This window comes from Salvelinus alpinus, chromosome 25 (genome assembly GCF_045679555.1).
Source record: "Salvelinus alpinus chromosome 25, SLU_Salpinus.1, whole genome shotgun sequence".
NCBI classification, from domain to species: Eukaryota; Metazoa; Chordata; class Actinopteri; order Salmoniformes; family Salmonidae; genus Salvelinus; species Salvelinus alpinus.
Genome location: NC_092110.1, coordinates 15,712,305 through 15,735,165, shown reverse-complemented (window position 1 = coordinate 15,735,165; position 22,861 = coordinate 15,712,305). Strand labels below are relative to the sequence as shown.

The window sequence follows — 22,861 nt, the reverse complement described above, 5'->3', positions numbered from 1 at the left end:
CCCGTTACTACTATCATCCTGTCAGTTCTAAACTTTGCAAGGCATGTCACTTTACCCATCTCTTCGCATAGCCCACCACATGCACTGTTTTCTTAACCACAACTAGATAGATTCATAAAGAAATACTGTGGGAACAAATATCACTGAATGACGAAAATATTGCAATAAAGTAGGCTAATGCAATTGATAGCATCAAATTGTTGCTTGCAAAGTCATCCAATTGTTATAATACCCATGACTGAAGCAATACCCTACCTGCGTGTGGTCAGCACCGTTTCGCGCTGCTTTGAGACAAGCGTGGGGTGTTGATAAATTAATCAATGTCAGATTTTTATTTTTATCCATTTGGATATTGATTAGGTTACAATTAGGCTGTGGAAAGTTGATGTCAGTGCTGCTCATGATCATCTTGTCTAGTTGTCTCATTTATTAGCACTGATCAGAACATTTTGCCAATATGTTATGTAGTTTAACAAGTGGATTATTTTGCTCTTCATTCGTAGTCGCTTAGTAGCCGAGGCCTACTCCCGGCCAAAAGCCTGTGACTTGTTTTAATCAATCAATGTGATTTTGTTTCACTGAATCTCCGTCTGCATATTTGTTTAATTCTCTGGTTGGGCAAATAAGTGGAGGTGGTATATCTCATCTATTTGTTTGCTCATCTACCACTGATCAGAAATCATTTAGCATGCAATAAGTGTAGGCCTATTATTTTTTTAGATTAAATGTGAATCAAAAAAGCATGGGCTTGCCTTGAGTTCTGTTTCAAAATATAACTTTTTTTATATGACAGCGGTTCCACACATTAGCATGACACAAGTTGTGGGAAAAATCAGCGTAGCATAAGTGTGTCTTGTCTGTTTAATGAACAAAATAACTTTTGATTTCATGCGCATGGCGCAACCATATAGGCTGCACAGACCAGTAACAAAATATGCCATTCTATTCAGTTGAAAATACATTTTATTAGTCTTAAAATGTTTCTTAGGCCCTGCTTAAAATGTATTAATAATGGATTTCTTTGTGGTGGTGAATATTCAATGGATTTATTCAAATAGACGTCCACACACATCCGCCCACGTCTACTCCGCTTCTACACTGGCCGGCATCTGCAAGGGAGATATAAAAGGTTTATACCGGCAAGAATGTGGTAAACATGGGACTGTATGAATGGAGTGGTGAGGAGGAGGCGCTCCGCCACTCTACGTGTCCAGAAGTAATTTAGCCATTCATTGTAGCCATTGGTGCTCTGTAGAGTTTCTCGTGTAAATGAGTCATTATACTAATAAAGTCTGATTTAAAAAGATAACTATTGTAAAATACATTGTGTCCATAAATGTATATAGTATGTATAAGCTGGAAGTAGAAGTGTTGTTGTCCATTAGTTTACTCCAATCAGGAGAGGGGTACCAGTCAAAAGTACCAGTCAAAAGTTTGAACGTCTACTCATTACAGGATTTTTCTTTATTTGTACTATTTTCTACATCGTAGAATAATAGTGAAGACATCAAAACTATGAAATAACACATTTGGAATCATGTAGTAACCAGACAAGTGCTAAACAAATCAAAATATATTTGGTATTTTAGATTCTTCAAAGTAGCCACCCTTTGCCTTGATGACAGCTTTGCAGACTCTTGGCATTCTCTCAACCAGCTTCATGAGGTAGCCACCTGGAATGCATTTCAATTAACAGATGTGCCTTCTTAAAAGTTAATTTGTGGAATTTCTTTCCTTCTTAATACATTTGAGTTGTGTTGTGACATGGTAGGGGTGGTATACAGAAGATAGCCATATTTGTTAAAAGACCAAGTCCATATTATGGCAAGAACCGCTCAAATAAGAGAAACAACAGTCCATCATTACTTTAAGACATGATGTTCAGTCAATCCGGAAAATTTCAAGAACACTTTGAAAGTTTCTTCAAGTTCAGTGGCAAAAAAACATCAGGCGGTATGATGAAACTGTCTCTTATGAGGACCGCCACAGGAATGAAAGACCCAGAGTAACCTCTGCTGCAGAGGATAATTTCATTAGAGTTAACAGTCTCAAAAATTGCAGCCCAAATAAATGCTTCACAGCGTTCCAAGAATCAGACAAATCTCAAAATCAACTGTTCAGAGTATACTGCGTGAATCAGGAATTTATGGTTGAATTGCTGCAAATAAACCACTACTAAAGGGCACCAATAAGAAGAGGAGACTTGCTTGGGCCAAGAAACACGAGCAATGGACATTAGACCGGTGGAAATCTGTCCTTTGGTTCCAACCGCAGTGTCTTTGTGAGACGCAGAGTAGGTGAACGGATGATCTCTGCATGTATGGTTCCCACTGTGAAGCATTGAGGAGGTGGTGTGATGGTGCTTTACTGGTGACTGTCTGTGATTTACTTAGAATTCAAGGCACACTGTGTAAGTGTTATTTGACCAAGAAGGAGAGTGATGGAGTGCAGATGACCTGGCCTCCACAATCACTTGACCTCAACCCAATTGAGATGTTTTGGGATGAGTTGGACCGCAGAGTGAAGGAAAAGCAGCCAACAAGTGCTTAGCATACATGGGAACTCCTTTAAGACTGTTGGAAAAGCATTCCAGATGAAGCTGGTTGAGAAAATGCAGAGTGTGCAAAGCTGTCATCAAGGCAAAAGGTGGCTAATTTGAAGAATCTAAAATATATTTTGATTTGTTTAACCCTTTTTTGGTTACTACATGATTTCATGTGTTATTTCATAGTTTTGATGTTAACTATTATTCTACAATGTAGAAAATAGTAAAAATAAAGAAAAACCCTTGAATGAGTAGGTGTGTCCAAACTTTTGATTGGTACTGTATATAACAAAGGAGTGCCTTTGATTTAATGGCCTGCACATGTGCAGTTCGATGTGAGACGACCGTTAGACACGATGACGTGTTTGTACATATGAGCTTTGATAGCCACATCGCCATGACATCGTCTACAAGTCTGATCGGGGATTTCTACTGGTGAAGCAGTTCTTTATACTGTACTACTTTCTTTGACTCAATGTTGTTACGCGCTTCTACATCTGCATTGCTTCCTGTTTGGGGTTTTAGGCTGGGACATCGGCTGATGTAAAAAGGGCTTTATAAATACATTTGATTGACTGACTAACAAATCCCTTGACCAGTTATCAAAACTCAACTCAGCCTCGATATAAGAGAACATTGAACGTTTCTCAGCTAAAATGGGGGCAGACATTTTGATAGACATTTAGAGAAAATGTGCATATTTTCTAACACTAAACATACAAATATGTATTTACACTAATAAGGAAGATGAAATCTTAGTTTGTCCTTCTATAATTTGATTATACTATATTTAAAAGCATATACGTCATTTCAAGCCTTATCATCATACAGTTTTGTTGAATAGAAAATACATCATAAAATATTTAATATTTTCATATTTTTATCATATTTGTAAGTTACTGTAATCGAGCTTGTGCCCTCAAAAGTGACTACTAGAAAAGTAATATTTTAACCTTTCTTGATATGCAGCATTACTAATTGTTTATGGCCCTCATGATAAATAATTACTTTTGGGGATTACGTAGATTATATTTTAGACTACATTTAGTTACATTTAACTGGTTTAAAAGTTTAAAAAACATTTAGCAGTATTCTCATTGATAACTTCTTGTTCTTCGCAGATCGTTTTTCCAATTCATAAGTCCCTCCTCCTTCTGTGGGGTTTATGGTGGACTACAACCCCAAAAAGTATTGCCGCCACCAACTGGACAGGTTGAAAGGTAAAAATAAAATCAATACGTAACTTAATCCACCCCCCCCAAAAAAATAAAAAAAGAGTACATTTACAAAACCAAAACACAACTCCCACTTCTTCCTTCAAATATCCATATCTCCCTTCTCAGGCTCTAAGGCCTGAGAGGGTGGTAGGGCTTGTGACAATACTCCATGCAAGTCCTTTGCCAAGAAATTTGTCAGTCACAGGAACCGCTCATCTGCATCCACAATAATATCTATCTTCCTGGACCTTCTCTCCACATTGGCAGTGCCATTGATCACCATAGCTATAAAAGGCCACAAAGTACACCTTTTTGACCTTTAAAATATCTGGGTCCTGCTGGTGAAAGGCAACCCCTGCAGCCTGCAGTAAAAGGCCTATCCACCACCATGAACTCTTCAGTTGCACAATTTGAACCCTCAGCCCTTTTAACAGCCGCTGCATATGAAGTGCTCTAGACAGCCCTGACTTTGGCCACCTCATTATCTTTCACACTTGTTGGGCATTCCAAAGATGTGGCTTCATGGGTCCCATCACATTTAACATGTCACATTTTCATCACTTTTAAAACACATGACATGATCTTTTCCACAACTTGGACATCTCGGCCACAACTTGGACATCTCGGCTTCTCCCTTCTGCAAACACTTGAAACATGTCCAAAAGCTTTACAGTGATCACACTGCATTGGTCTTGGGATAAATGGTCTGACTCTGTAGTTTATATAACAAACTGAACTTGAGTAGGGAGAGACTTAATATAAAAAAAGAAAAGAGACTTCACTTTTTCATAATTCACCGCACGATCACTCCAGGAATATGTTTCATCTCTTCAACATCGACTTCCCACAAGAGGCCAGATACTAACACCTTCATGGGTTCCCTGTTCCGAAGAGACATACACGACACGTCAAACTTCTCAAAGCGGGTGAGACGCAACACACGTTCCTTATGATCAGAGAAGTACAAAAACTCAAAGCAAGCACGCCTATCGTGATCCTCACAGCCTTCACTTTACCCAGCACTTTGGAAATCTCAGTTTGGAAATTTGAAATATATTTTTCAATATTGGTAATCCGATCAGCTGCTCCTCATTAACAAACTGTACTCCTACAAGATACGAAGGGGCATTCTCAGAACTGTACATTACTTCGCTCCGTTCTCCATTCTTTTGGACAATATTCAATATCTCCTTGATTCTACCGCCATTACATTCACAATCCACACCAGCGTCCGCTTCCGCTTTCTTTTCCTCCAGAAGTCCCCCCTTCACTAAGAAGCCAATGAATGAGCACGTACTGGTCGTATGAACAACCGGAGGTGAATAACGTGATCAGTACAGTGTGTTTACATTGTGTCGTCAGAAAGCAAGAAAAAACGGTCAACTTGAAATAGCCCAGATTCACAACGAGACCAAGAGGGTGAGCCTATTTGCTTAATTATTTTACAAGTTCTTCACAAAAAGTGTGCTTTTCTGGTTAATAAATTTAAAAAATGAATGCCAGCACATGTTGCTGATTATAGCGACTGCTAGATGTAAGTTACTGTTTTGGTCGCTAGCTAAGTTAGCTAATACAAGCCAAACTAACGTTAGCTAGCTAATTAGCTTGTTAGGGCAGATGCTTAACGTTAGCTATCTATCAAACTGTGAGGACGACGTTTTATGTATGATTTGGATAGCTAGTTAGCTATGTGCATTAGCAAATTAGCTTGCCTTATTGGTCCTTGTTGATTACCTGTTAGATCTCTCCATTCAACACCTCCAAAATGAGACTGGTGATCCTGGAGGACTATGACCTGGCCAGTGAATGGGCAGCCAAATACATCCGCAACAGAATCATCCAGTTCAAGCCCAGTGCTGACAGATACTTCACTTTAGGATTACCCACAGGTAAACTTTGGTTGATTTGCAGATAAAAAAAAAGTGTATCTGGTAATTACTGTAACTTGCCAGGGACTAAATGTTAGTTTGCAAGTCATGTAGGTATGTAAGTATCATCCATGTCCCTCTTTTAGGAAGCACTCCTTTTGGCTGTTACAAAAAGTTGATAGAGTTTCACAAGAATGGGGACCTCTCTTTCAAATATGTGAAGACCTTCAACATGGATGAGTATGTGGGTGAGTTTGAGCCTACAGGTACAAATTACACTCCCAACCACAGATGGGATAAGATTTTTTTTTAGCCCAAGCCAAACCCTTAGTAATAGCAAAGGGTCAAATGTCAAACTGACCCTGTATGTTTTTTGGGGAGTAATAGAAGTAGTGATGTAGAATCAGAATGGTGTAGCCTTGCAGGAAGAAAGAATCTGCCCACTCGGCTCATTTATAACCTGAGGAAGTGGGAGGTGACGCTGGCCGCTACTGGGAGTTAAGCTGACTTGGCTGGATTTTATTAGCAGCGTGATCGAAACTGGCATTTGTTTTTGCTTTAGTCTTTAAATGCAAGAATGTCACATCAAGTTATGGCCCTCTGCCTCAAAGTCTGAACTTTCTCCTGTTTTAGCAAATTGGTAAGGTGCAGGCAATTAAGTAGAAACAACCTTGCCTACTGATTCATCTCCATCTTATTGCATATGCCTTTATACTCCCTTTCTATCAGCAATGATGAGAAAATGTATTGCTCTAACCTGTCTTTCCTACCAAATCAATGCTTATTTGGTAGTCTATATGCACACAGTACAATGAAATGCTTACTTGCAAGCTCTCCTCTCAAACATTGCAACAGTTTTTTTTTAAATATATGTAAGTAAGAAAGCACAAAAGAACACTGTTATAACATTTGTAAGAAATAACTATAGTAAGAAAAACAATTACTTATATTACTTATAGGCCTGCCCCGGGCCCACCCAGAGAGCTACCACTCCTACATGTGGAACAACTTCTTCAAGCACATTGACATCGATCCAGCTAATGCCAGTATCCTGGACGGCAATATCACTGACCTGGAAGCAGAGTGTGAGGCCTTTGAGAAGAAGATCACCCAGGCTGGGGGAATTGACTTGTTTGTGGGAGGTCAGTTTTTATACTTGCATGCATGCCTGTGGCTTAAATTGGTTTTAATGTGTTTTAACACCCTGAATACAGAATAAACATTCAGAGATGACCCGCAGTGTGTTTCTATTTTATCTTCAATTGACTGAATTTGGGTCCAAAGTCTCAGGGCTACCTTTATGTTAATGCAACTGTCCTCTGGTCATTAATCGATTTGTCAATGGTCTATGTTCATTAAAGGAGCCAATGTCTTAAAGGAAAATTCCACCCTAAAATGATATTTTGGTATTTGTTTAATTAGTCCATTGTTGATATAGTCCCAAAATGTTTTGCAATCAAGTTTTCAAGATACACTACATGACCAAAAGTATGTGGACACCTGCTCGTTAAACATCTCATTCCAAAATCATGGGCATTAATCTGGAGTTGGTCCCCCTCTTTTGCTACTATAACAGCCTTCACTCTTCAATGGGGTTGAGGTCAAGGCTCTGTGCAGCCCAGTCAAGTTCCTCCACACCGATCTCAACATACCATTTCTATATGGACCTCGCTTTGTGCACGAGGGCATTGTCATGCTAAAACAAGGAAGAGCCTTCCCCAAGCACAGAATCGTCTAGAATTTCAACGTATGCTGTAGCGTTAAGATTTCCCTTCACTGGAACTAAGGGGCCTAGCCCGAACCATGAAAGACAGCCCCAGACTATTATTCCTCCACCAAACTTTACAGATGGCACTATGCATTGGGGCAGGTAGCGTTCTCCTGGCATCCGTGTTTCCGCTGCTCCAGAGTCCAATGGCGGCGAGCTTGACACCACTCCAGCCGATGCTTGGCATTGTGCATGGTGATCTTAGGCTTGTGTGTGGCTGCTCGGCCATGGAAACCCATTTCATGAAGCTCCCGACGAACAGTTATTGTGCTGATAGCAGTTTGGAACTCGGTAGTGAGTGTTGCAACCGAGGACAGATGATTTTTACGTGCTTCAGACTCGGCGGTCCCGTTCTGTGAGCTTGTGTGGCCTACCACTTTGAGGCTGAGCCGTTGTTACTCCTAAATGTTTCCACGTCACAATAACAGCACTTACAGTTAACCTGGGCAGCTCTAGCAGGGCAGAAAGTTGATGAACTGACTTGTTGGAAAGGTGGCATCCTATGACAGTACCACATTGAAAGTCACAGCTCTTCAGTAAGGCCATTCTACTGCCAATGTTTGACAATGGCGATATCATGGTTGTGTGCTCAATTTTAAACACCTGTCAGCAACGTGTGTGGCTGAAATAGCCAAATCCACTAATTTGAAGGGATATCCACATACTTCTGTGCATCTAACTTTCAAAATAGAGAAATATAGCCGGTATGATGCATTTTGCATCATATGTGATGCAAAACATAGCATTATATGATGCAAAATAGCATACCGGCTATATTTTGAAAGTTTTATATCTTAACTTGATTGTGGACATGCAAAACATTTTGGAACTATGTCAATAATGGGGCTAATGAAACAAATACCAAAAGATAATTTTAGTTATTAATTCTCTCTCAAGGTATCGGACCAGACGGCCACATTGCCTTCAATGAGCCAGGCTCCAGTCTAGTCTCCAGGACCAGAGTGAAGACTTTAGCAAAGGACACCATCGTAGCCAACGCCCGTTTCTTTGGCAACGACCTGTCAAAGGTCCCCACCATGGCCTTAACTGTGGGTGTGGGGACAGTCATGGATGCCCGAGAGGTAAACTAGGTCTTAACAGTATATTCATCTATTTGTCTATTTCATATATTTTCATAGCACAGATATTTTTACACTATGTAGACAAAATATACTTTTTAACCTAATGTAGATTTTCTTTACAAAAGCTAACTTGTGTTGCAATTTTGAATGTGTTCATTACATGACTCTTATGTCAATAGATGTTTCAATTATAATGATTTTATATTGATTGTGTTTGTTTGTTATAGGTTATGATTCTTATCACTGGAGCCCACAAAGCCTTTGCCCTGTACAAAGCAATAGAGGAGGGGGTCAACCACATGTGGACCGTCTCAGCCTTCCAGCAGCACCCACGCACCATCTTTGTGTGTGACGAGGACGCCACACTGGAGCTCAGAGTCAAAACAGTCAAGTACTTCAAAGGTAAGCATGGAATAGGACAGGGTTTACTATAAAGGAAATTGATTACAACAAAGGTAGTGCACTTTGATACTGGCCAGTTGGTAATTATTACCCACCTAACATGTTTTCCATTAATTGTTAATTTCCCTCCAGGTTTGATGCATGTTCACAACCGACTGGTGGACCCGGTACTCAGCATAAAGGATCAATAATGGACAATAAAACCAAGTCAGAGAATTCCAGACCTCAAAATGGTGGATGGACCCAGTTGTTGGTAGGCTACAACCAGCATGACAATGTGCCATAGAGATTGTTTGTCAGCACTTCAGTTGAGGGGCTGTGGTTTAAGGCTGCCATAACAACTAACCAAGCATTACAGTGCATGAGATTTGCTCAGTTTGTTACATTGCATTAGGATACTATGAAGGCTAACTGTAAATGCCCCCTCAGCTGATATGTTAAAGATGCCATGAATTCTCATATACAACTGTTACCAATATATTATGAGGTCAGAATCTTTGCAGTATTAGTCTCAAACAGATTTATTTGCCTTCTCGGCTACTCTTCTTTCTTCCATCTGCACAATCTAGAGACGGGATGGACGAAAGCAAAATGCTTAGACAGCTCAGATGAAATAAATCCAGTTTGAGTTGTTGAGACCTGTTTACCAGGGAAACATACAACACTATAGTTCCTTTACACTCCATTCCATGTCATTTGTAGCTTTGAACGCTCCATAGGTTTGTTTACCTGACAGTCAGTTATACTTTCCAAGTTGCCACCGCAGTGATTTGCACTCAATATACTGTCTTTTGTATCTGAAATGTCATTCTTGGCCATATTGTATGCTCTCACAAGATTGTATCGGCAATCATTTGATGTCAAGGCATCATGTTAACTTTTAAAACATCTCTAATCAGTCATTAATTTACCTTTTTTTGTTGTTGTGGTTTTGTAGAACATTCTACCAGAACAAGTATGTTTTCATTTCAATGTAACTCAATTTTTCCCAACTACTGGGCTTACAAGATTACTGAGTCTTTTTTAGAAATTAATTGTGCGCATACTGTACTGTAACTCATAAAAAGGCTTTATACCGGCTGTATTTGTATTTTGAAAGTTAGGTATCTTGAAAACTTGATTGCTGGTATGCAAAACGTTTTGGAACTATATCAGCAATGGACTAATGAAAAAAATACCAAAATATAGTTTTTCTAAGTAATTATCTCTCAAGGTATCGGACCAGACGGCCACATTGCCTTCAATGAGTCAGGCTCCAGTCTAGTCTCCAGGACCAGAGTGAAGACCTTGGCGAAGGACAACATCGTAGACAGTGCCCGTATCTTTGGCAACGACCTGTCAAAGGTCCCCTCATAAATGGTTTAGTTCTATAATGTCAATGAAGAAATATCAATTATTTAGTATTACTTATTCAGAGTTGTATACTCAGGAGTCAGATTTATAGAGGACAGTATATTATCTAGTGCAAATATTGAGTTTTAAGAGTTTTACATTCCTTTATCTGAAATTCATGATACACAGGGGAATGAAGGCAACACTATTGGGAGTGAAATATTCATTTCTAGTTGCACTGTTGTACACTAGGTGTCACTCTCTACTAAGATACAAAATCAGGGGCCAGTACCAATTGATGAGAGGAATAGTATACCATGTTTTGCATGTTCGTGCTCATCTGTACTGTGCTGGCTCAGATATTTTTGACATTGTCATTCCCAGCATGGCTCCAGAAACTTTAGTAGATGCGAAACCAGGCCAGCACTGTACAGCTTGGTTCATTAGACATTTTCTATAGCTTTTCCTTCACTTTGAAAGCATGGAGTAGATATTGTTTAGATCTTTCTTTTGAGATTGTCTTTCTACAGCTTTAGATTTGTCTGCATTAGTTCTATACAATTTATGCTTATTACTAAGGCGTCTTCTAACAAAACAATACACTGTAAATGGATTACACCACCTCTTCTGTTTAATTTCTTCATTCATGATGTTGTTTGAATCTTAGCTAGAAACCTGCCGCCACTAGCATAGCATAATCTTGACAGAGGGAGACAATCTGGTTTTCACAACTGTAAAACTACCAGACAGATTCCAAGCACAGGTTGATATTTCCAGTTTACTGATTAAGACATCTCTGCTGCATTAACATTGCTATGGCTAATTTGATTTATAGAAATAAGAAATACAAATAAAAATCAGTCTGCATCACAGTTCTAAAACTAGCCCTGTGGTAACTTTAATTATGTAATTTCTGATGTTGATTAGATTTGACATGTAAATACAAAGTAATTGCTTTGTTGATATTATGCAGAGCTTAATTACCCAGCCTGCAGAATGACAAGACAGAGTCAACCTCCTCTGCTCTTTGTTTGTGTGCTAATAGAATGATCTGACAATTTGTTCTGCTTGATGTTAATGGTTTTTCCCTCAGTATGCAAAATTAAGGCGCTGTTAACCAGTAAAGTTAACCAAAACCCCCAGGGAATTGACATAATAGAGAAGCCTAAACTGTATCCATCATCAAGCAGTGCCATCTCTCTGCTTAAACAGTCACACCAACGGAGTACCTTGAGATTATGATGGAATCTGTTGATCCTATGGATTTAGGCCTTTATACCCATAGCAACTGGACTAGAGTCAGTTTTGTGGTGCAACTCATCATTTCTTACATTCGGGGAGCGAGTGTTTAGGAGAGGTTTTTGTTCAAAGAGAGTTGGAAGAATTGACCCTAAATCAGTTGTTAAGGGCCACAAATAACTCCAAGAAGTCCATGACAGATTGAGGATCTCCTGATCAAATGCCCACCTGACCGCCCCTTTCATTACCGCCGTCTCTGTTTTGTTGTGCAGAGTGGTTCTTTGCACAGAATATCATGTGATCCCCAATGTTCTAACACCAATTTGGGCTTTAGGTCTTTGCTTTGGCAGTAAATGGAAATAAACCGCCACAAATGGAGAGGAAAATTGCCTGTCAGTCGCTAGCCGTCGCTCTTAGTAAAGCAAGTGTGCTAAACTACCCAACGGGGGCAGAATAGCAAAGAAAGCACTAATCAATACAATCTGAAGACAAACAGTGATACGTTTGCGATGTGTGACAGCTTGTCAGTAGCCTGTGGACCCTTGTTCCGTCAAAATGACTAAAAAACCTATTCAGTGTATGCTAGGTTTTCCCTCTAATCTAGTGTAAGATTATGGAAAACACAGAGGACATGTGGGCCTTGTTTTTCCTCTTTGATGAACATTGACTTTGATACTTGAATGCAGCCGAAGTAGCTTCCCTCACTCTGTCCATCTGCAAGGTTTCCAACACCTCTAGACTGTAGACAGCTTCAGTGCTGTGTGGGAAGGGCTGCCTAATCCATTTCTTAGGGTTCAGTGTAGATCCAATCAATCACACCCACCATAGAAATATTTACGCACTATCTTTGTGTACTATTAAAATCGTAATTCCTGAGTTAATTGTGTTTGTGTTCATGTTTATGTGTATTGGTGTATGTCACCCTGTGTATGTGGGTAGTCAAACTTATTGGATGTGACCACTAGTTAAAAGATCCAAAACAAAGAATGGGGCAATCCTCCTATCTGGCTGCAATGAATCAAGGCTCTGACTGGACAGTCTGTTACTGCTCCAATGATCAAAGACGACACTGACCGTATCTGACATAGCAATGAAACTCCTCTGACCCACGCTCTCCCCGCTGCTACCCCAACACACCGATCAATACCTACTCTCAGGGAGATATTTGATGCTTGAGACCCCCCCCAAAAAGATAAATACAGATCCACGATGTAAAGTATTCAATAGAAAACCAATGTATTCTATCTCTTGTAGAAATGTTTCACCCTGTTCAAGCTTCATCAGTGTCAAGCAAGAAATTGTTGCAAAAAGCCATTTCTCATTATAGCTAGGTGATTCTTAATTTGTATGACCGACTTATGGTTTGAAATGAAAAGCGAGAACTAGAAAAAATTGAGAAGCCGTACATAGCCGAGGGTCAGTTAGATCTCCCTCTTAAGAACTAATTGCAATGTGAGGCCTTCAAATACCTTCACACCTTTTATACTCTCAAACCGCCAAGCTACTGTAGCCTCCTGAGACCCCCCCCCCCCCCCCCAAAAAAAGATTAGAAAAACATATTATTGCTCTTTCATTGCAAAATGATTCATATTTAAAGTTTAAATTGTCCTCTATAGTGGTCATTAGGACTTAAATATGAGAAAAAAAATAACACTACAGTCAATGGGCACAGTAGGTGAAAACATAGTTGCAGCATACGGGTGTCCACTACAGAGGCGATTTCTTCTTCTACAAAAGCTCTTATTTAGCTTTTATTTAATGTGAAAAAATTATTACACAGTCCTGACAATTCACTTAACAATTCTTGAGATATTAATTTCCATGAAATCTACTGATTTGGACGGCAAACATTTTTTTAAGAACCAGGATGATATAGTTGTCACAGGACACGTGATATCATTGAAAAGCCCAGAATCTCCTCTCAAAGAAACAACAGGACTTAATACAGTGGCTTGTATGGCCTCAGAGATACGGCCCAATAACTGATGTCCACTAGAGAGGACAGAAATGTATTGTCTCAGGAGGGTAGTGACAAAAACGGACAGCAAACTTTTATCTGTTCTTAAAAGTTCAAATTCTTTGTGCTTCTAGGCTTGCAGTTCAGTTGGATCCTTTAAAACATGTTACCAGGGTGACACAGGCTAACTAAAGGTGGGTGAGAGAGACATATCTTACACTGTCAGAGTTATTAGAGGTAAGAAAACAACAGCCATGGAGACAGATTTACAAAGATGTAGGTTGGGAGAGGGTCTATGCACTTATCTGGGTGAGATTGAAGCACAAGATAAAGCTGCGGAGACTCATCATTTCATACAGGTTGTGTTTTTTTTCTTCTAATTTGCTGTCTATGTGAATTACATTTAGATGGAATGACAGTTGCCACAATAAATTGGGAGCTACTGAATATTGCTGAATAGTCAAACTAGTTGACTGAATATAAAATATGTAGTTCCTGAATATCTTTATGATTTGAATGGAACACCCTTTGTCCTTTTGAAATGAACCATCAGCAAGTAGTCTAATTCCGTTGCATCTTAGAAAGGGATGAATGTGGTGACATTCATAAGTGACTCAACTGTGCCATTTTTTAAAACATAAATCTGTTTGTGTTCAATAAAGGCACAATTATCAACTGCAGCTTCCTACTTTGATAGTAGAGCTGGGACTATAAACCAAAAATGATCGACACCAACCATACCGATCACGTATCGCAAGCATTTTGCTGATATCGTTCACTACGATAAGAAGCCTATACTCAGGGGCTGTCATGCACCCCCAAAATCTGAGGGGGCACAAAGAACGTGAAGATGGAAGGGGGGTTGTCTGGAGGCGTCCCCCCCTCTCCCCATACGGAAGTTGGAGGATTTGGCATTTTTCAAACACCTGAAACAGCTTTTTTTCATGCAATCTAGAGCCGTAATCATTATGCTTAATTCTATGTCAAAAATACGTTTATGTTTCTGCTTATATAAGCATACATGTTGAGCTGTCTGTATCCTCTTGACTGGTGGTTCTTTTTTTAACAAACTAAATGTGCTCTGCATCTCTGCTAAAATCTGGGTAAAAGATTGAAAGGAATGTGAGTCTTATTCAGTAATTGCTTGCTTTTTTAAAGTCTACCAACCTTGCCAGCAGGCATACCAGCTAAGATACAGTAGTTAGACAAGCTAGATACTCTAACTTGATTAGTTATGAGGTCGGGAGATTGGGAACCTATCTGTGCTAGCTAAAGCCAACTTAAAAAATAAATAAAATTAAAATATACATATATATACAGTACCAGTCAAAAGTTTGGACACACCTACTCATTCAAGGGTTTCTCTTTATTTTTAAATTTTTCTACATTGTAGAATATTAGTGAAGACATCAAAACTATTAAATAACACATATGGTATCATGTAGTAACCAAAAAAGTGTTAAACAAATCCAAATATATTTTAGATTTTAGATTCTTCAAAGTAGCCACCCTTTGCACACGCTTGGCATTCTCTGTTTTATTTTTTTATTTCACCTTTATTTAACCAGGTAGGCCAGTTGAGAACAAGTTCTCATTTACAACTGCAAACAAACGTACAGTCAATAACACAATAGAAAAAGTCTATATACAGTGTGTGCAAATGGCGAGGAGGTAAGGTAATAAATAGGTCATATTAGCGAAGTAATTACAATTTAGCAAATTAACACTGGAGTGATAGATGTGCAGATGATGATGTGCAAGTAGAGATACTGGGGTGCAAAAGAGCAAAAAAGTAAATAAAAACAGGTAGGTTGGTAGGTAGATTGGATGAGCTATTTACAGATAGGCTGTGTACAGCTGCAGCGATCGGTAAGCTGCTTAGATTGCTGACGCTTAAAGTTAATGAGGGAGAAATAAGTCTCCAACTTCAGCGATTTTTGCAATTCGTTCCAGTCATTGGCAGTAGAGAACTGGAAGGAAAGGCGGCCAAAGGAGTTGTTGGCTTTGGGGATGACCAGTGAGATATACCTGCTGGAGCGCGTGCTACGGGTGAGTGTTGTTATGGTGACCAGTGAGCTGAGATAAGGCAGAGCTTTACCTAGCAAAGACTTATAGATGACCTGGAGCCAGTGGGTCTGGCGGCGAATATGTAGTGAGGGCCAGCTGACGAGAGCATACAGGATGCAGTGGTGGGTGGTATAATGGGCTTTGGTGACAAAACGGATGGCACTGTGATAGACTGCATCCAGTTTGTTGAGTAGAGTGGTGGAGGCTATTTTGTAAATGACATCGCCAAAGTCAAGGATCGGTAGGATAGTCAGTTTCACGAGGGTATGTTTGGCAGCGTGAGTGAAGGAGGCTTTGTTGCGAAATAGGAAGCCAATTCTAGATTTAATTTTGGATTGGAGATGTTTAATATGAGTCTGGAAGGAAAGTTTACAGTCTAGCCAGACACCTAGGTATTTGTAGTTGTCCACATATTCTCAGTCAGAACCGTCCAGAGTAGTGATGCTAGTCGGGCGGGCGGGTGCGGGTAGCGATCGGTTGAAAAGCATGCATTTAGTTTTACTAGCGTTTAAGAACAGTTGGAGGCCATGGAAGGAGTGTTGTATGGCATTGAAGCTCGTTTGGAGGTTTCTTAACACAGTGTCCAAAGAAGGGCCAGATGTATACAGAATGGTGTCGTCTGCGTAGAGGTGGATCAGGGAATCACCCGCAGCTTCACCTGGAATGCTTTTCCAACACACTCTAAGGAGTTCCCACATATGCTGAGCACTAATTTTCCTTCACTCTGCGGTCCAACTCATCCCAAACCATCTCAATTGGGTTGAGGTCGGGTGATTGTGGAGGCCAGGTCATCAGATGCAGCACTCCATCACTCTCTTCTTGGACAAATAGCACTTACACAGCCTGGAGGTGTGTTGGGTCATTGTCCTGTTGAAAAACAAATTATATTCCCACTAAGCGCAAACCAGATGGGATGGCGTTTCACTTCAGAATGCTGTGGTAGCCATGCTGGTTAAATGTGCCTTGAATTCTAAATCACAGACTGTGTCACTGCCAAAGCACCATCATACCTCCTTCTCCATGCTTCACCGTGGGAACCACACATGCAGAGATCTGTTAAACAGTCGTGGCTGAACGACGACACAGATAATATCGATAATCTGTTCACTTACTCTGAAAATAGATGTTCAGCGACGCTCTCATCCAACCTAACAGAGCTTGAGAGGATCTGCAGAGAAGAATAGGAGAAACTCGCCAAATACAGGTGTGCCGGGCTTATAGCGACATACCCAAGAAGACTCGAGGCTCAGATCGCTGCAAAATGTTCAACAAAGTACTGAGTAAAGGGTCTGAATAGTTATGTAAATGGAATATTTCCATTTTATTTTTTATAAATGTGCAAACATTGTGTGTAGATTGATGATGAAAAAAATACGATTTAATCCATTTTAGAATAAGGATGTAATGTATCAAAATGTGGAAAAATTGAAGGGGTCTGAATACTTTCCGAATGCACTGTATATTTTAAACAGGACAAATCTGAGAGGGCACGTGCCCCCTATTGACATGGCGTCTCAGCCTATACTAGAGAAATGTGAAGTTTGAAATGAAATAACTTTGCTATTATAGGTGATTGTTCATGGGACAATGGATGGCTACAATCATCAAACTAGTAGTGGTAGTTTAAAGCAGAGGTGCCAAACTCATTCCATGGAGGGCCTAGTGTCTGCGGGTTTTAGTTTTTTCCTTTCAATTAAGACCTTGACAACCAGGTGAGGGGAGTTCTTTACCATTTAGTAACCTTAATTAATCTATGAAGTACAAGGGAGGAGCGAAAACCCGCAGACACTAGGCCCTCCGTGGAATGAGTTTGACACATGGTTTAAAGAATAATTGAATAAAACGGTGGTGCACATCAATGTTATAAACTTATCGCTCTATTTATCGTTATCGTATCAATTCAGGAAATGTATTGCAATCTGGATTTTTGTCTATATCGCCTGTCCTGAAATCTTTAATTGAAATGTCTGTAATCCATTTGAATGGTTGAGAAAAGTCTGTAGTTGGATCGATCTAGGCAGATAAAGGCCTAGTGGCTACTCTCACAGACACAGTTCACTGTGACTGGATCTTTATTTCAGATAACCATCTATGTAAGGGACGGGAAAATAGTTTCCATAGTAACATGACTCACCTTAAGATAGCGACACAGCAATACACATGTAGCTATAAAAACAGGTGTATGTCCTTCTGTGCATTATGTATCAGTTACCATTCACATGTCCTGTAGCATCATATCACAATGCAAGACCTCACAGAATATCATTGCTTTATAATAAGTCACATTTGTAGGCTGTCTTTGTTGCAGATCATATCACTTGACATCACAACCAGAGGAGGCTGGTGGGAGGAGCTATAGGAGGATGGGCTCGTTGTCATGGTTGGAATGTAATAAATGGAAACACGTCAAACATATTAAAACCACAAGTTGACTCCATTCCATTGATTCCATTCCAGCCATTACAATGAGTCCGTCCTCCTATAGCTCCTCCCACTAGCCTGCTCTGATCACGACACATCATGGTATGTGGCAGTGTTCTTCAACCCTGGCCCTAGGGACCCACCCTTGGTGCATATTTTTGTTCTGGCACTGCATTACTTCCGTTAATCAAGGGCTTGATCATTAGTTGATTAGCTGCATCAGGACAAGGAATGTATTTGTTTAGAGAATCACTATCAATGGTGGAATGGTATTGTTCACAACAAAATGCTAGATAAAATATTCTGTTACATGGTTTTACTTTTTGAAGAGGCTAGCCTCCATTCAGCATTCAAGTGACACTGATTGTTAGGGGTGCCCTTAAAATTAATTAACGAGAACGAGAAGTGGTGTGATCATCATAACAACACACAGGAACTCAAGTCATTCTGTTCACCTGATCTAGAACTCCTCACAATCAAATGTCGACCGCATTATCTACCAAGGGAATTCTCTTCAATCATAATCACAGCCGTATATATTCCCCCCCAAGCAGACACATCGATGGCCCTGAACGAACTTTATCTGACTCTTTGTAAACTGGAAACCACACACCCTGAGGCTGCATTCATCGTAGCTGGGGATTTTAACAAGGCTAATCTAAAAACAAAACTCCCTAAATTCTATCAGCATATCGATTGTGCTACCAGGGCTGGAAAAACCCTAGATCATTGTTATACTAATTTCCGCGACGCATATAAGGCCCTCCCCCGCCCCCCTTTCGGAAAAGCTGACCACGACTCCATTTTGTTGATTCCAGCCTACAAACAGAAACTCAAACAACAAGCTCCCGCGCTCAGGTCTGTTCAACGCTGGTCCGACCAATCTGAATCCACGCTTCAAGACTGCTTCGATCACGCGGATTGGAATATGTTCCGCATCGCGTCCAACAACAATATTGACGAATATGCTGATTCGGTGAGCGAGTTCATTAGGAAGTGCATTGACGATGTCGTACCCACAGCAACGATAAAAACATTCCCAAACCAGAAACCGTGGATTGACGGCAGCATTCGCGTGAAACTGAAAGCGCGAACCACTGCTTTTAACCAGGGCAAGGTGACCGGAAGCATGACCGAATACAAACAGTGTAGCTATTCTCTCCGCAAGGCAATCAAACAGGCTAAGTCCCAGTACAGAGACAAAATCGAGTCGCAATTCAACAGCTCAGACACAAGAGGTATGTGGCAGGGTCTACAGTCAATCACGGATTACAAAAAGAAACCAGCCCCGTCGCGGACCAGGATGTCTTGCTCCCAGACAGGCTAAACAACTTTTTTGCCCGCTTTGAGGACAATACAGTGCCACTGACACGGCCCCCTACCAAAACCTGCGGGCTCTCCTTCACTGCAGCCGAGGTGAGTAAAACATTTAAACGTGTTAACCCTCGCAAGGCTGCAGACGGCATTCCCAGCCGCGTCCTCAGAGCATGCGCAGACCAGCTGGCTGGTGTGTTTACGGACATATTCAATCAATCCTTATCCCAGTCTGCTGTTCCCACATGCTTCAAGAGGGCCACCATTGTTCCTGTTCCCAAGAAAGCTAAGGTAACTGAGCTAAACGACTACCGCCCCGTAGCACTCACTTCCGTCATCATGAAGTGCTTTGAGAGACTAGTCAAGGACTATATCACCTCCACCCTACCGGACACCCTAGACCCACTCCAATTTGCTTACCGACCCAATAGGTCCACAGACGACGCAATCGCAACCACACTGCACACTGCCCTAACCCATCTGGACAAGAGGAATACCCATGTGAGAATGCTGTTCATCGATTACAGCTCAGCATTTAACACCATAGTACCCTCCAAACTCGTCATCAAGCTCGAGACCCTGGGTCTCGACCCCGCCCTGTGCAACTGGGTCCTGGACTTCCTGACGGGCCGCCCCCAGGTGGTGAGGGTAGGTAACAACATCTCCACCCCGCTGATCCTCAACACTGGGGCCCCACAAGGGTGCGTTCTGAGCCCTCTCCTGTACTCCCTGTTCACCCACGACTGCGTGGCCATGCACGCCTCCAACTCAATCATCAAGTTTGCGGATGACACTACAGTGGTAGGCTTGATTACCAACAACGACGAGACGGCCTACAGGGAGGAGGTGAGGGCCCTCGGAGTGTGGTGTCAGGAAAATAACCTCACACTCAACGTCAAAAAAACTAAGGAGATGATTGTGGACTTCAGGAAACAGCAGAGGGAGCACCCCCCTATCCACATCGACGGGTCAGTAGTGGAGAAGGTGGAAAGTTTTAAGTTCCTCGGTGTACACATCACGGACAAACTGAATTGGTCCACCCACACAGACAGCGTTGTGAAGAAGGCGCAGCAGCGCCTCTTCAACCTCAGGAGGCTGAAGAAATTCGGCTTGTCACCAAAAGCACTCACAAACTTCTACAGATGCACAATCGAGAGCATCCTGTCGGGCTGTATCACCGCCTGGTACGGCAACTGCTCCGCCCACAACCGTAAGGCTCTCCCGAGGGTAGTGAGGTCTGCAGAACGCATCACCAGGGGCAAACTACCTGCCCTCCAGGACACCTACACCACCCGATGTCACAGGAAGGCCATAAAGATCATCAAGGACAACAACCACCCAAGCCACTGCCTGTTCACCCCGCTATCATCCAGAAGGCGAGGTCAGTACAGGTGCATCAAAGCAGGGACCGAGAGACTGAAAAACAGCTTCTATCTCAAGGCCATCAGACTGTTAAACAGCCACCACTAACATTTAGCGGCCGCTGCCAACATACTGACTCAACTCCAGCCACTTTAAAAATGGGAATTGATGGAAATTATGTAAAAATGTACCACTAGCCACTTTAAACAATGCCACTTAATATAATGTTTACATACCCTACATTACCCATCTCATATGTATATACTGTACTCTATATCATCTACTGCATCTTGCCATCTTTATGTAATACATGTACCACTAGCCACTTTAAACTATGCCACTTTATGTTTACATACCCTACAGTACTCATCTCATATGTATATACCGTACTCTATACCATCTACTGCATCTGCCATGCCGTTCTGTACCACCACTCATTCATATATCTTTATGTACATATTCTTTATCCCTTTACACTTGTGTGTGTGTGTAAGGTAGTAGTTGTGGAATTGTTAGGTTAGATTACTTGTTGGTTATTACTGCATTGTCGGAACTAGAAGCACAAGCATTTCGCTACACTCGCATTAACATCTGCTAACCATGTGTATGTGACTAATAAAATTTGATTTGATTTGAAATAAAAATGGAAACATTTGAAATGCTAACATGGTAGCCTACATTCATATTTTTAAGTTAATGTGGAGTGCCTTTATTTTCTTTAGGAGTTCCTTGCAGCCCTGCAATTCGACCCCTCTCTCTCTGTAATTATATTGGGCCAGTAACTGAACGGTTGCTGGTTCAAATCCCAGAGCTGACTAAGTGAAAAAACTGTCCATATGCCCTACAAAGTAGTCATCATTGACGTATCTAGCATTTTCATTCAATGTTATTATGGTCATTATATAGGTACACTCCCTCTCATCACCAGGGGGTCAATGATGTAACCAACGTCATAACCACTCCTGTTGTGTCCCATACCAACCAAATGTAGATAATGTACCTATTGAGATAAAGACTTGATTCACTGAGTTATTTGAAATTTGTGGAAACTGCCTCTTCCTCTTTGAATTTGGGGGTGGCTACCAAATAATTCAAACCGATCTGTGCCATTTAAATTTGCTCAAACCCACCCTATAGTTTACAAAAACAAATGCTTATGGCTCAATATTAAATTTACAGAGATTGCAGAGTGTGGCTTTATTAGGCTACCAAATGATGCTGTTGCTCTTTATGACTGACAGTACTACATTCTGACCCCTGCGCTCCTTTCCCTAACACGTATGATAAGAATTCCCTTCGGAAATGGGGTTGGAAATCCCTTTAGCAGAGTGTGGGCACTGTCATCATGGAAACTGTTAGTCGTGCCACTGTGATGAGCCCCAGACAATGTTGTCTCAAACTCCATGGCCATGTGCATCAGCTGTGATAGCACTAGATACCGTAATAATGTAAACATGTTTGCTTTGGAGAGAATCACTGGAGAAGAATGTCAGTCACAAAAAAAAGCAGAACGTAACAATGTAAAAAGCCCCCAAAAATGTTTTGTTATAATTACGTCTCTGCCTTAAATCTGTTAAATATATTTTTTTTTAACTATATACAGTGCATTCGGAAAGTATTCAGAGCACTTCACTTTTTCCACATTTTGTTTCGTTATAGCCTTATTCTAAAATGGATAAAATAAATTTTGTCCCTGATCAATCTACACACTATACCCCATAATGACAATAAAAAAATATAAAAAAATAGCTTATTTTCATAAGTATTTAGACCCTTTGCTTTGAGACTCAAAATTGAGCTAAGGTGAATCCTGTTTCCATTGATCATCCTTCAGATGTTTCTACAACTTAATTGGACATGGTTTGGAAAGGCAGACTCTGTATAAGGTCCCACTGTTGACAGTGAATGTCAGAGCAAAAAGCAAGCCATGAGGTCGAAGGAATTGTCCGTAGAGCTCCGAGACAGGATTGTGTCAAGGCACAGATCTGGGGAAGGGTACCAAAACATTTCTGCAGCACTGAAGGTCCCCAAGAACAAAGTGGCCTCAATCATTCTTAAATAGAAGAAGTTTGGAACCACCAAGACGCTTCCTAGAGCTGGCCGCCCGGCCAAACTGAGCAATCGGGGGGAGAAGGTGCGGCAGATAGCCTAGTGGTTAGAGCGTTGGACTTGTAACCGAAAGGTCACAAGATCAACTCCCTGAGATGACAAGGTAAAACATCTGTCATTCTGCACCTGAACAAGGCAGTTAACCCACTGTTCCTAGGCCGTCATTGAAAATAAGTAT

At 40.9% G+C, this 22,861-nt stretch overlaps 1 protein-coding gene and 1 long non-coding RNA gene across 3 annotated transcripts; one reads left to right on the top strand and one right to left on the bottom strand.

Annotated features, from left to right (window-relative positions):
• Positions 1 to 945: 945 nt before the first annotated feature.
• LOC139553446 (uncharacterized) lies at positions 946 to 4,978 on the bottom strand. The gene is made up of 2 exons (XR_011670655.1): positions 4,545 to 4,978; positions 946 to 1,109 (listed from the first exon to the last, which is right to left on the bottom strand). It is a non-coding gene; the product is annotated as an uncharacterized lncRNA (long non-coding RNA).
• Positions 4,979 to 4,995: 17 nt separating this feature from the next.
• Positions 4,996 to 10,837, top strand: LOC139553445 (glucosamine-6-phosphate isomerase 2). Of its 2 annotated transcripts, XM_071365763.1 has the most exons (7): positions 4,996 to 5,181; positions 5,504 to 5,651; positions 5,777 to 5,878; positions 6,590 to 6,772; positions 8,296 to 8,480; positions 8,708 to 8,882; positions 9,015 to 10,837. In XM_071365763.1, exons 2-7 carry the CDS (start codon positions 5,528 to 5,530, stop codon positions 9,071 to 9,073), a joined length of 828 nt encoding a protein of 275 aa, XP_071221864.1. In that variant the 5' UTR covers positions 4,996 to 5,181; positions 5,504 to 5,527; the 3' UTR covers positions 9,074 to 10,837. The 2 variants fall into 2 exon arrangements, with proteins under 2 accessions (XP_071221864.1, XP_071221865.1); XM_071365764.1 differs by lacking the exon at positions 5,777 to 5,878 and having other exon boundaries at positions 5,046 to 5,181.
• The last annotated feature ends 12,024 nt before the right edge of the window (positions 10,838 to 22,861 follow it).